Below are 14,210 nucleotides of genomic sequence, written 5' to 3' on the forward strand. Positions count from 1 at the left end.
TTTCAGAATATTTCTGCATTCAATTGTTATCTCCTCCCCCCACCGTTTTTTTAAAACGTAGGAATAACAATGGCATTCTTACAATATTGAAACATTTCAATATTTTGACAGCATTAATGCTTCTCTTTCACTACTTTTTGAAGTCAGTCACTCCATTTTACTCAATCAGAAAAGAGTCAGTCAGTCAATCCATTTTACTCAATCAGAAAAGAGTCAGTCAGTCAGTCCATTTTACTCAATCAGAAAACAATTCCACACCAGTGAATTTTTTGTATTGTTTTCTTTGAGCCTTCTACGTTTTAATAGAAAACTAACCTACCTAAGAAATGCTTATGATTCCATATTGCACGGAAGAAAGTAAAAAGTGAAGGTGAAACATTTTAAAGTGGAAAGTTAGGATCAGTTAAGAACACTTGAATGGGCCTCTTCCAGGCTAATTCACATACTACATTGTTATAGATACTCTTAAATGCTTGCAGATATGAATGCAAAATGAGATGACAAAATTGCGAAGTTACAGGTAATGGTAACTGGAATGTAGCAACTGGCAGCCACTTTTTTGTTCAATATTGAACATTGAATTTGGTTTCTGCAAGTATCATCTAGGGCAGGGGTGTCACTCAAGGCCGGGGGGGCGGATCCGGCCCATGGGGTGCTTAGATCTGGCCTGCAGGGCTGTCCTAGAAACAGCAAAAGACCAGCCCACGGTACCTCTGCCAGCAAAAACACGTGCGGCCCTCCTGAGCTCCATTTTCGCTGGCAGAGGGTTGCAGGAGGGCTTCACAGCCAAAAATGGAGCTCGCACGGGCCATGGGTGGACCTCCCAAGCTCTGTTTTCTCTGGCAGAGGGTTGTAGGAAGACATTGCAGCCGAAAACAGAGCTTGGGAGCCCATTTTTGCTGGCAGAGCACTCGGGCCCCCACAGGTGCCCCCAACACAAGTGATATCGAGCTGGCCACACCCACCCTGCCCCCCACCCGAGGTCAAACACAACCCTGATGCAGCCCTCAATGAAATCGAGTTTGACATCCCTGATCTAGGGTAAATGCATATACAGATATTTGGCATTATATATTAGTATACATATATTTATATAAATGAAAAATAAAAGACATAGCTATAAACAGTCACTCAGATTTCTTGAAAGTATCTGCAATAAAGGCCACATTTCTACAATAAAACCCTCATATTCCTGCTATCATGTGCTTAAATATATGCAAGCTGCTGCATTTTTATAATTTCTTTTGCTTGCACACTGCCTGTTTCCAAAGGCTCTAGGAGGCTAACGATGTCAGCATATAAAATAATAGTCCCAGAAAACCCTCAGTACATATAAAAATAAAACGATCAAGAAAGATAAAAATACAAATACCATACATCCATAACCCTACCTTCCCATTACAACACACCCTCCTCCCATGAGAGATGGAATATGTAGGTGTTTCAATTTTTTCCTAAAGTCAAAGAAGGACTACGTTAAATAAATCTCTGCCCAAAGGGAATTCCAAAAAGCAGGGCAACATTTGATCAAGCATACTGCCTTGGATACAGAGTGTAAAGAAATTGCTGTTGATTTCTTCGTGCAATTTCCAAGTCTTTCCTGCATCCAAAGAGAACATCTGACACATGGAAAGCCTTAGTTCTGGAAGCTTTAGTTTTGGGCGAATATGCAGCAGAATAAGTTGGTAATTTAGAATTATGTATGATGACTAAGACTTTCTGCAATCATAGTGTGGTATAAACCGAAACTTCTTTCAACTCTGAATCCCAGGCCCTAATATTCATAAGACTATCAAGTCCAGAAAAGTGACTCATCTCAAAGGTAAACTTTGATGTACTACTTCCCTTTTTAAATATAGTCAATTGTACACCTGAACCCCTTAAATCTGATTCACCCCTCAAATTATCAAATCAGCACGATTCTTTTGCATTAACTTGGTTAAAAATCAGCAAATACTTTGTTTACTGCTATTATTTATTCAAATTTATTGGCCACCCACGTCCAGTGGACCAGCTGTACTTGGTTGTACTTTTGTTGTGCATCTGAGACAATTTCCACAAATACAGAAAGGGGACAAGGAAACTTAGCATATTGCCAATATTAAAAATACTGCTGGATTAAGGCTATGGACTGATGTAGACTTGCATTCTGCTCTCAGAATGTCTAATTCTGTTAACATCTAATAAACTGGAGTATTTCTCATCATTTAAGTATTTAAGCGAACATCTCGAAGGGTAGCAGGGCTGAGCTTGGTGGATGTTTAGATGGGAGACCTCCAGGAATTACACGGCTGTCAATTAGATCTGTACCACTGCCAAGAAAACCTCATGGATATTTGAAGTACCAGGACTTGACTTCATATGGAAAGAAAATAATTGCTACTCCAGAGGACATAATCTCTGTCCTAGTGCTGCCAAATGGCACAAATGACTTGTAAACTACTTGGGAATATTCTTTTTTTTTCTTCCTATCATAAACCTACTCCCACTTAGATTTGCTGTCTGGCCAAAAAATTAGCATTATAAGGGATCAGAGTTTTTTTTTCCTCCTTGCCCATTTATTTCAAACCGTAATAAATCTCAATGATATTTACTTATGCCTGTGATGGCAAATCTATGGCACGCATGCCACAGGTGGCACGCATAGCCATATTGGTGGGCATGCAAGCTCAGCTCTGACGCGCATGCACGAGCTGGCCAGCTGATTTTCAGGCCTTATGGGACCACCAGAAGTAGGGAAACAGGCTGTTTCCTGCCTCTGGAGGGTCTTGTGGGGTGGGGAAGGCCCATTTTTCTCTCTCACCAGGCTCCAGAGCCTCTGTAGGAGTCTGGAGAGGGTGAACACGGCCTTCCTCACCCCCCTGGAGGCCCTCAGGAAGCTGGAAACGGTCAGTTTACCAACCTCCGTTTCCGAACCTAGGTCGTGTGCACATGGACGGGGGTCATAAAATTATGGATGTGGGCATGCACGGGTGCGACCCCCCCCCATTCCTGGCACGCTATGGCAAAAAGGTTAGCCATCACTGATATATGCCAAGCCATAGCATAGACACCAAATTAAGAAGTCCAAAAGGTGTTCTTGCTGTGAAGATGTTGCAACAATCTGACTATTTTGTTTGCATCTTATATATTAAAACTCAAGATGGTTTTTAAAGTTAACTCATCCTTCAAGAAGCAATTAGCTAGAAGCACTTCAGTTATCTCAATCTGTGAGATGAATTTCAGGTAGTCTTCGACTTATAACAGTTCGTTTAGTGGCCGTTCAAAGTTAGAACAGCACTGAAAAAAGTGACTTATGATCTTTTTTCATACAACCGTTGCGGCATCCACAAGATCATGTGATCAAAATTCAGATGTTTGACAGCTGGTTCATATTTATGACCATTGTAGTGTCCCAGGGTTATGTTATCACCTTTTGCGATCTTCTGAAGAGCAAAATCAATGGAGGAGCCAGATTCACTTAACAACCGGGTTAGTGTTGTGGCCCATCAGTGGCCTGTGCAGCTAGTAGCTGATTCTGACAGCGAGGAGGCTGGTGTGGTGCTGCACCAGCAGTCTATGCAGCTGGTACTTGAGTCGGACAATGAGGAGGCTGGAGAAGATGTGGTGCCAGAGGCGGGAATTCAGCCAGGGCCTTCAGAACCTCCAGAAGCTTCCATGGGTGAAGAGGAAGAAGAGGAGGAGCCTCTTCTCGATGCACGGGCGCGCAGAGTTGCCAAAAGGTAGGAGTGGCTCCTCAAGAGGAGGTCTCCTCGAGAGTAAGGCTTGGGGCTAATTGGCCACTCCCTTAGCTTATTTAAGGAAGGATGACGACTAAGGCAATTTGCAGGGAACAACTTTGTTCACTCTCCTTCGCATCCTGATCTTAGTTCTCTTATCAGTTTCCTGGAAATTGCTTCTGGGCTTTCTGCCAACCATAGTAAGATTACGATTATTTATTCTTTGGATTCTTGTAGGCTGTTAAGAAAGTTAATTAACAGCCTTTGTTTGAAAAAGACTGATTTAATTTAGTAAACTAAGGTTTGTAGAACGCAGCATGTGCTGCGTTCTTTGGGTCCATAGCTGGAGCAGAACAGTCAGTAACTTATCAGCTGCAATGCTTCACTTAACAACTGTGGCAAAAAAGGTCAAAAAGTGGGGCAAAACTCGCTTAAAAAATGTCTCACTTAACAATAGAAATTTTGGGCTCAATTGTGGCCGTAAGTCGAGAACTACCTGTATATTTCACAGACTACATTTTTATGAGTTGATACTCACACAGGATGGTTGTGAGTGGAAAATCACTTGTTTGCCATTTGCTTCCCCATCATTCCCTCTAGTGCCCCAAGATAAAACCTACCATCTCAATTTATGGGGTAGGCACATTCCATATACAACACTGAGCACCAAGCAATCACCATTTTTCACAGACTTTCAGATATATACGAGTCTCAAATACTTTCTCAGAAGTAAAGGTAAAGGTATATTTTGTGGCGCAGTACACTGACTTCCCATTTATTTTTAATTTTAAAAAGGATAACAAAAATCAAAACAATCTGGTGGTCAAAAGAATCTGGTAGGCATGCTAAGAAATGTGCCCACGTTGCCTATCTCGCCTATACAATGCAAAATTCCAGCCTGGAATCTTGGAAGCAGGAAACACTGAAAATATAGCTATCTTTCCACAGAAGATTCTGGCCGAGCCTCATTTCTAAATTTGTGTAATCTCCCTCTAAAAGCTTCTAACTCCTTTTTGTCTGAAATGGTATAGGGTTTCCTGCCTGAAAAGGGGGTTCAACTAGAAGACCTCCAAGGTCCCTTACAACTCTGTTATTCTTTTATTCTTTTTTACCTTTGTCCCTCCAGGTCTTACCTGTTAGTGTCTCTGGCCACATCTTCATAAATGCTTTGTACTCCAATTTCCAGCCTTGTGCATCCATAGGACAACATGTCACTCAAATGCCGTTTTAGGCAATAATCTGGCCTGGTCTCTATAGTAATCCCAATGCACTTTGTAAGGCTTCGTTCAGAGTATCTGTAGAAGGAAGGAATAGGAAAAGTGAAAAAGAGCTGCAAATGAAATGGGTTAAGTTTAGTCAAGATCGTTCATGTTATGGTCCACAGGTTACATCTATCTAAGATGGCACAGCTCATTACAATCACTGGCTTCGGAGAATATCTTAGCAAATCATTTTATGACAGCTATGACAATGGTGCTTTCAGAACTGTCCCTAAATCTCTGCAGTCTGCCACTGAAATATTCTGTAAACTAGAATTTTTTGCTAAAAGATAGTCTGCAGCTGATCTCACTTGTGATTTATCCACTGCACTGAAAAACTATGCTGCCTCATGTAATAATAGCTTTGGAGAAAAAGGACATTTGCTTGAATGTTTTCTCTCTTCAGGACACTATTTGCTTCAGATATGTTTCAACGTAGACTAGTTTTAAAGAAGTGTTAATTCTACTTCCAGTATTAGGAAACAAAGGCATGTTTTTTCCCCTCTATGACACGGGTGTCAAACGTCACGTTGCAATCACATGACACATGGCAATGTTTTTCCCTTCGCGGAGCTGGGGTGGGTGGGGCCTGCACATGACACATCCAGTCCGCGGGCCGCCAGTTTGACACCCCTGCTCTATGAAAAGAACCAGAGAACAATGTTAGTGAGCTTCTGGTATTCACAAATGTAAGATTTTTTCACAATTTTATGGTAGACAAATCAACATGTGAATTGTCTTGAAAATGTTCCTGAAGCTCACCGAAGACGGGTGCATGTCCACTGTGCTTCAAAGAACTGCAGCCTTGACTTCAGTGCATGCCTGTGCATAGTGTCTTAGTATTTAATGGGACTGATTTGCAGATATATACAGATGAGCCACCTCATTCAAGGCTAGCACAAGAACTGGCTATCTCCAAATGAACACCTGTGAGTCTCAGCACACTGCATTTTAGGGAATTATTGATCTGAAATATCTCAATGAGAAGAATCAATCAATATTAATGTGTATTTGTAGACATCCTTTTATTTCAGTTAAAATTATCGTTATTTTATACAGATAGTCCTCAACCTACGAACACAATTGAGCCCAAAATTTATGTTGTTGAGACTTTTGTTAAGTGAGTTTTGTCCCATTTTACGACTTTTCTTGCCACATTTGTTAAGTGAATCACTGCAGTTGTTAAATTAATAACATGGTTGTTAAGTGAATCTGCTTTCCTCATTGACTTTGCTTGTCAGAAGGTCGCAAAAGGCGATTACATGATTCCTGGACACTGCAACTGCCATAAATGTGAGTCAGTTGTCAAGCATCAGAATGTAAATCACTTGACCATGGGTCAATGGTTATAAGTGTGAAAAACAGTCATAATTCACTTTTTTCAATGATGCTGTAATTTTGAACAGTCACTAAATGAACGTTGCAAGTCGAGGACTATCTGTACTAGCTTTTGGGAGCAGTACTGCTTTATTAAACATGGTGGGGTTTTTTGCTACTATTTCAGCTGGTTTGAGAATTGTGCCACAGGCTACTATGTGGCGAGGTAGCAACAAAAGGCTTGGAAAGGATATTCAGAAGGCAATGCTTTCCCCTTTGACGAAAGTGTGAAAGTTTGAGTTTGAAGGAAAAGAATAGAAGTATAGAAAGAGCACTGACACTTCTGAACTTTGTTGTTGGAGAACGCAACAGCAAAGAAAACAAACAAATGGATCACAAAACAATAAATCAGCGCTGTCACTTGAGGTGCAAATGGTACGGCTCTATTATATTTTGGCACAGTATGTGAAAACCCAGTTCTCTTAAGAAGTCCATAATGCTGAAAAAGATGGAAGAAAATAGAAGAAGATGACCAACAGCAAGATCAAGATGGATAGACCTGATTTACAGTGGTGATAGATACTTAGCTGGGGGAACCTAAAGAACTAGATTGGCAATAGATGCTCCTGAAGGAAGTCTATCTAAGAACCGAGAAAGGTATAATGGTACTTGATCAATCAACTCCAACAGATACATTTTACATTGTATTTTATTACTTTCATTGGATTTTAATCCCTTAATCAATTTGAATCTTCCCTGGGAAGAAAAGTGGAGTGCTGTTAATCAGCCTTTCCCAAGTTACTGAACTCTAGATGCTGCTTCATAGTCTCAAAAGGAGTCCATTGCTGAATTTTGGAATCCACTGGAAGCAAAGTCTAGCTCCTGTTGGAGAAACTATAATTATACTCTCTAGAGAACCCTAAAAAAAAACAACCTTCCTTGCCTCTGGTCTGCTAACTTCCTATAACTACTGTGAAGCTTTAACTTTCAGCTACATCCCACGCTGCAGGGAAAAAGTAGTTTTCAGAAGCCTATTTTCAATGAATGAATGAATGGTGGAACACAAATTTTCCGCTGATGACTAATATATAGTGCACTGTTGCAAAACACAACCTGGCAAATAAAATCAAAGGCAATATATCTTGATTCTAAAGTAATCATTCTATTTTGAAGTTGTAGAAAAAAGTATTTTAAAGAGGAAGAACACAATTAAATATAAAAAGAGATAGAAACTAGGTTATTAACTACATTTCCTACTTACAGCTAGGGGATCATCTGCTCACTGCTAAAACTCTGCATTGCAGCAACTACTGTTATTTGTCATAGCCATACTTTGCAGCAAGTTAAATCTAGAAGTTAACTTGTAGAAATGCATTTCTTGAAGTCTAGATTAGATTATTGTAATATAATTTGGCATCATATTCATCTGGTACGAATGCAATATGTAGAAACATATAGATTAAGAACCACTATATCCTATTAAGAAAAGTAATAGCTAATTTGAAGAAAATGGCCGAGATCATTGGAGGATTCACAATGGAGGCAGGTCACCAGAATGGAACTTAGAAAAATATAGACAAAGCAGAGTTGCATAATCCACAATTTACCCATTTCTACAAAGTGTATTCATAGACCAGTGGGGCAAGCAAGGTAAGACATCCCATAAATCAATTCATGTTCCTACCAATGACCAGGGTATGAAAATGCAAGTGATGTGGTTTAGGAATCAGCCACTGTATGGAACATCATCAGAGAATAAATCAAGCCATTTAGGTCCTTTAAACCTAAGAATGACCAAGTCCAAGAATGACCGATGTTCCTTCCAGCACTGGGAATCTGATGCGGAAAGCTGCCAAGCCACCCATATCTTTATCAAGCTGCCTAGTACTCAATGAACCTATTCTAAATAAGTAGCAATTAAGGTGTATCCAGTCAATACTGAATATCTCTACAGTCTACACCAAAACAGATAACTGAATAACAATAATAACTTACAAAAAGGACTTTCAATGATATGGTATTATTAGAGGGAGGAGGAATATTCTTGGCCCTTTCTGGAATTGTTCTGCAGATGTTTTAAATATGTTTTAAATATTTATTATAGTTATATGCCCGTCCATCTCACAAGAAGCGAGTCTGGGTGGCATACAGCAAAACAAATAATAAAACAATTGACACATAAATGTCAAACCTAATCATATTAAACAAATTAGAAAAAGGACACAAAAGAAACCTTACTGGTTCCCTGAAATCTCCAAGTAGGGTGACAAAGCCGGGTCTTGAGGGACTTCTGAAAAATAAGGATGTATGGAGCTGACCTCACTTCAGGGTGGAGAATGTTCCATAAGGCTGGTGTCATAGCAGAGAAGGTCCACCTCCTCAAGCTTGCCAAGTGTAGTTCACAGGACATGGCAAATCTGACGGGGTGAGCAGATGGTCCGTCAAATAAACCAGCCCCATGCCATGAAGGGCTTTAAAGACAGAAACTAGCAACCTGAATGGCCTTGAATGGCTTAGAAGGAGACAGGCAACAAATGCATCTGACAGAATGGAGAAGTAACATGTTCTGTTTTAGAAGCACACATACCTGCCTGTGCCGCTATATTTTGCACCAGTGGAAACTTCCAGATATTCTTCCATGGCAGCACCACATACAGCACATTACAATACTCCAGTCAGAAAGTGACTAGAGAAGGAATAACTGTCAGCAGAGCCACCAGGTTCAGGAACCTGTGTAATTGGTGCACAAATGAAACTGTGCAAAGGCCCTTAGTCATGATTGCCATCTGCTCTTCTAGGAGTTGGGAGTCCAGGAGGACCCACAAATAGCACACTGGGTGTTTCAGGGGCCATATAACCCCATCCAGCATTGAAGATGGCATTACATGTAAATTGTTAACATGCCAGTTTTTTAATGTTTAGATATTGGAGAGAGACGGGGGGGGGGGGGAGAGGGAGAGAGATGGAAACTTGTCACATGGCCATAACAAGAAATGTCCATCACTATATCACTGTATTCTGGAGTACCTGTAGATTCTGGGCAGTCTTCCAAGGCAGCCCGATAGAAAGCCCATTACAGCAATCAGTTTGTGAGCTGACTAAGATGAATGACAGAAATGTTCTTGGTTCCAGGAAAGAATGTAACTGGTGCAAAGGCACTCCTGATCACAGCTGCTACCTACTCTTAGGTGCAATGAACCCATAATGGAGGTGTAATGAGGTGCAACTAGACACAAGAACAGAGTTTTCTCAAACGCCATCACTCTGCTAAACAAATAATTCCCTCAACACTGTCAAACTAGTTACTAAGTCTGCATTACTATTAATCTTCTCATCGTTCCTATCACCCATCTCCTCCCACTTATGACTGTATGACTGTAACCTTGTTGCTGGTATCCTTAAGATTTATATTGACTGTTTCCCAATGACTATCATTAAGTGTTGTACCTTATGATTCTTGATGAATGTATCTTTTCTTTGATGTACACCGAGAGCATATGCACTAAGACAAATTCCTTGTGTGTCCAATCACACTTGTCCAATAAAGAATTCTATTCTATTCAATGAATCCGTAGGGATTCTCCAAACTGCATATCAGTCTTGAATAAGCAACTGCAATTTCATCCAAGACCAAAGATCCCAGAGCCAGACCTCTGAAAGATTTACAGCCACTCAATCTTGTCAGGATTGAACCTGAGTCTATTCCTTCCCATCAGACCTGCACAGTCTTCAGATACTAGACTGGGACCTTTACAGGATCACTTTGTTGGCTTGGGATTGAGGTATATAATTGAATATCATCAGATATCTTTCTCATATTTTCTGTGGTATAGCCTGAATTCTTTCATACGAATAGCCAACTCTGAACCATAGTCAATTCTTCAAGGATCCACCCACCCACCCACCCACTAATAGGATTTTTGAATAAACTATAGCACATTAGAAATCTTATTGTAGAGACTGGGCTATCATTTGGCTGCTCTCAGCAAACAGCTCTTCGGCTACCATCTGTTTAGCAGAACAATTCTTGTTACTGAATTACTTACTTACAAATAATCCCTTTTCTTCAAGGGCACATTTTATTGTTTTCTTTAATTATAGGAATGCTTTTGTGAATTCAGATTCATTACAATGTTTTATTATAACTTAATATTTTTACACTGAAGCTACCTTTAGGGTTATTTTAATAAGCAGTTTAGAAATACCTTTCAAATAAATAAAATTCACTCCCTATAACTAATGTCAGAGGACATTAGCATGCAGTTTAAAGGGATAAATCATGAACCACAGTCAGCATTTCAGCCGAAGTTGGATGAAGCAGAACTTGTTCTATTATGGTCTAAGCAAGCCAAACCTTAAATGGCTTGAAATTTTTATTTTTGGATAGAAGAGAATCAGAAAGAGAAGCCACAAAAGCTTATTTGGCATGTAGGAAGGAAATTTCAAACTCAGACTACACGGTTGCATGCAAGCTTTACAAAATAAAATGCTAATCACAAGTTGGATTTTAAAAAACGATACAATGATTTATGTATTTCATACATTTCATATCTCTCAAATAATTACAGTTGCCATGAGACAACTGTGATTATTTGAGAGATATGAAATGTATGAAACGGAATTGTTAAACAGCAAGATTCTGTGTTAAGGAAAAGATTTTATGCTAAGGTAGGGCTATTATTTTTTGAGTATATTTCCTCCCACTATTATTCTACTTGCTTTAGCTTTTATAGATTCTAGTATATGCAGATGTGCAAATCATATATGTAAGAAATAAGCACGGAAATTTATGGAATACGTGTCTTTCAATATTTATTTGTTAAAAAAAAACACAAACTCACCCCCTTCCTTTAGTTTTTATTTCTTCACCATTTATACATAACTGTATAGTGTTTCACTCCATTTTTCATATTAATCAGAGCTACTTTGGTTTGATATGTATCCTATGAAAAAGTGTGAATGCGGTTTCTGAAATACTTATCATACCTAGATATGTGTCCAGTGGAGAGCTGAAATTAGAGAAAGAGAGCTTCAGAAGGTGGCCAGGATCTGGCAATCAACTTTTGATTTATAGGACTGAAAGATTAACTTGGTCCCAATGAGTTTGGTTTTAAATGGTATTAGTGGATTCATAAGATAAGTAAAGTGCTGTCTGTTGCCTAGGTTACTGTTGATTTGGGGTCTGAATAAGGCCAAGGAAATAATTAGGCAATTATTGGAGCCATAGAAATACAAAATGAGTATGATGTATAGCAAAGTCTTTTGACCGCTAAGAAAATACAGAGGTTCACACCTGGAAAATATTTGTATTCTCTCTTCTAGCTCCATTATAGATGAGCGTTTTCTAGAGCTTGCTTTAATGGTCACTGTTCAGTCACACTGTGAGGCAAGTTCCAGAATATTCTTGCGGAGGTTGTGAGCATGTAATCAGGCAGGATTGAATCCATGGAGTGAGTGCTTTCAGGCTGCACTTTTTTTCTGATTTATAATACTGTAGATACCCCAATAATTTAAAAAAATGTCTCATACTGAACATTACGTTAACTATATTATCAAGGCAGTTGCTTAACAACTGCCCTGCTTAGCAATTGTTGAAAGGTATGATGGTGCTGGAAAGATAACTTTATGACCAGTTCTCACATTTACGATCATCATGGCTTCCCCATGGTCACAATTGACATTTGGACATGTCTCAATCTGCAGGAATTTACAATCATCGCAGCCTCCTATGGTCACTTGATTGCTATTTGCATGCTTCATAACTGGCTTCAGAAAAGAAGTCAATGCAGAAGTCAGCAGTAAATTCACAAGTCATGGGTCATGTGATGCCTCCCTTAATGACCCATAATGACTCACTTAACAACCAAATGGGAAATGACCTCATGATGTGGGTCATGCTATATGCCAGGGGTGTCACACCCTGGCGTCACGTGACATATCGGGATTTTTTCCCCCTTTGCTAAACTGGGCATGGGTGTGGCCAGCGCATGATGCATCCGGCCTGCGGACTGGGAGTTTGACAGCTCTGCTGTATGCTGTAGCATATGAGATGCAAGAAACAGCCAGCCTGCGTTGAGGAATGTTAATTATTTTTAGCACCGTCTTTCATTCCCAAAAGTTTTTTGGTCTAGATCAGGGCTGTCAAACTCCTGGCCTGTGGGCCGGATGTGTCACCTGCTGGCCACACCCATGCCCGGTTTAGCGAAGGGGAAAAAAGTCCCAATACGCCACATGACGCCGCCATGATGACGTGAGTTTGACACCCCTGGTCTAGATGATAAAGTATATGGTCACTCTAATTTAAGTAGAAATTATGTATAATTTTTAAGCATTCCTTATAATATAACTTAAGAGCAAATACAGTGGCTTTCACAAAGAAATGGACACATGAATGTTAGCCGCTTCCTGGAGCCTAATGTAGATATAAAACATCGTTAGCCTGGAACATCTGCACTGTTGTCCTATCGTGTTAGCAAGATAATTAAGAAATCATCACACCCTAGTGTAATAGTAAAGTAAAATATTTTGCTAAATATCCATTTATCAAAAGCCTTTTCTCTAACCTTTTAATAAATCTGATTAAACAGCTAAGTGTATATTGTGATTGAAGTATATAAAGCAAGCATTGGGAATGAAAGAAAAGACAAAATAAACCATTGGCCTCTTGACTGAAAGAGTTATAACAAAATGTTATTGTTTTTCTTACTTAAGGATAGTCAGGATAAAGAATACAATGGTTACAACTTCATCAATCAACTTTTTAAAAACTTTTTATCTGTTACTATATAAAACTGACTCAAATGTAACTGAGGAAGAAACCAATCAATTCTTATGTAACATAGCTTTTCCAAAGATTACACATGATCAAACTTCCTCTCTAGCTGTACCTTTATTTCTTCAGGAAATAATAGATTCCATTAAAATCACAAAAAGAAGAAAAGCTCCAGTCCTGATGGTTACTCCACTGAGTAGTATATACCACATATTGATTTTTTTTTGCCTGTTTCCTGGCATCCATTTTTTTCTCATTATATTGGAAAATTAATCTTCTAATACTTCTTCATACAGGATATGTACTTTCTCTTCCCACAGCCATCATACTTTTTCTCATTTCTTTCACTGCTTTTTCTTTCATTCCTATTTTTTGCCAAGATATTTCATGCATTAATTCATATGGGAAAATTGAAAACTATCTCACAAGACAATGAAAAATCTAAGATTCACACTCAGGAAACATTTAGAATATTATTTAATATTAATCTTGCATTCATTCAAATAAATGTTCATCTCTCTACTGAGTTTCATTTAACAAGAGGGCTATTTGTTTTACTTAGGGAGAAAAGCAGATCTGAGCTTAAATCTGAGTTTGGTATTTCCAAAAAATGGGGAATTAAGATTTTGTTTTTGTGGTGGCTCAATGGTTAAGATGCTGAGCTTGTCAATCAGAAAGGTCGGCAGTTTGGCGGTTCAAATCCCTAGCGCTGCATAACAGAGTGAGCTCCCGTTACTTGCCCCAGCTTCTGCCAACCTAGCAGTTCGAAAGCGTGCAAAAATGCAAGTAGAAAAATAGGGACCACCTTGGTGGGAAGGTAACAGCATTCCATGCGCCTTTGGCGTTTAGTCATGCCGGTCACATGACCACGGAATTGTCATCAGACAGCGCTGGCTCTGAAACGGAGATGAGCACTACCCTCTAGAGTCGGGAATGACTAGCACGTATGTGTGAGGGGAAACTTTACCTTTACCTTATTTATCTATTCTCCAGAATTTTGGGAGAATCCATGGAACAAACTATGACTAATCCATTATATTGTGAGAAACTTTTCCCACAACCTATCTTAAACTGTAATCAAGAGTAGACATGATTTGAACACAAGTTACGTTCATGCTCTTCTCCCACACACTTTTAACTACC

General features: G+C 39.3%; 1 protein-coding gene across 1 annotated transcript in view; it reads right to left on the reverse strand.

The window, feature by feature from the left end:
* Positions 1 to 14,210, reverse strand: part of ELP3 (elongator acetyltransferase complex subunit 3) — a 106,630-nt gene that overhangs the window by 72,826 nt on the left and 19,594 nt on the right. The window contains exon 8 of the mRNA XM_034421250.3: positions 4,853 to 5,014. Coding sequence (XP_034277141.2) covers positions 4,853 to 5,014 — 162 coding nt within the window. The remainder of the gene's footprint in view (positions 1 to 4,852; positions 5,015 to 14,210) is intronic.

This window comes from Pantherophis guttatus, chromosome 1 (genome assembly GCF_059756535.1).
Source record: "Pantherophis guttatus breed Tessera chromosome 1, ASM5975653v1, whole genome shotgun sequence".
In the NCBI taxonomy this organism is placed as follows: domain Eukaryota; kingdom Metazoa; phylum Chordata; class Lepidosauria; order Squamata; family Colubridae; genus Pantherophis; species Pantherophis guttatus.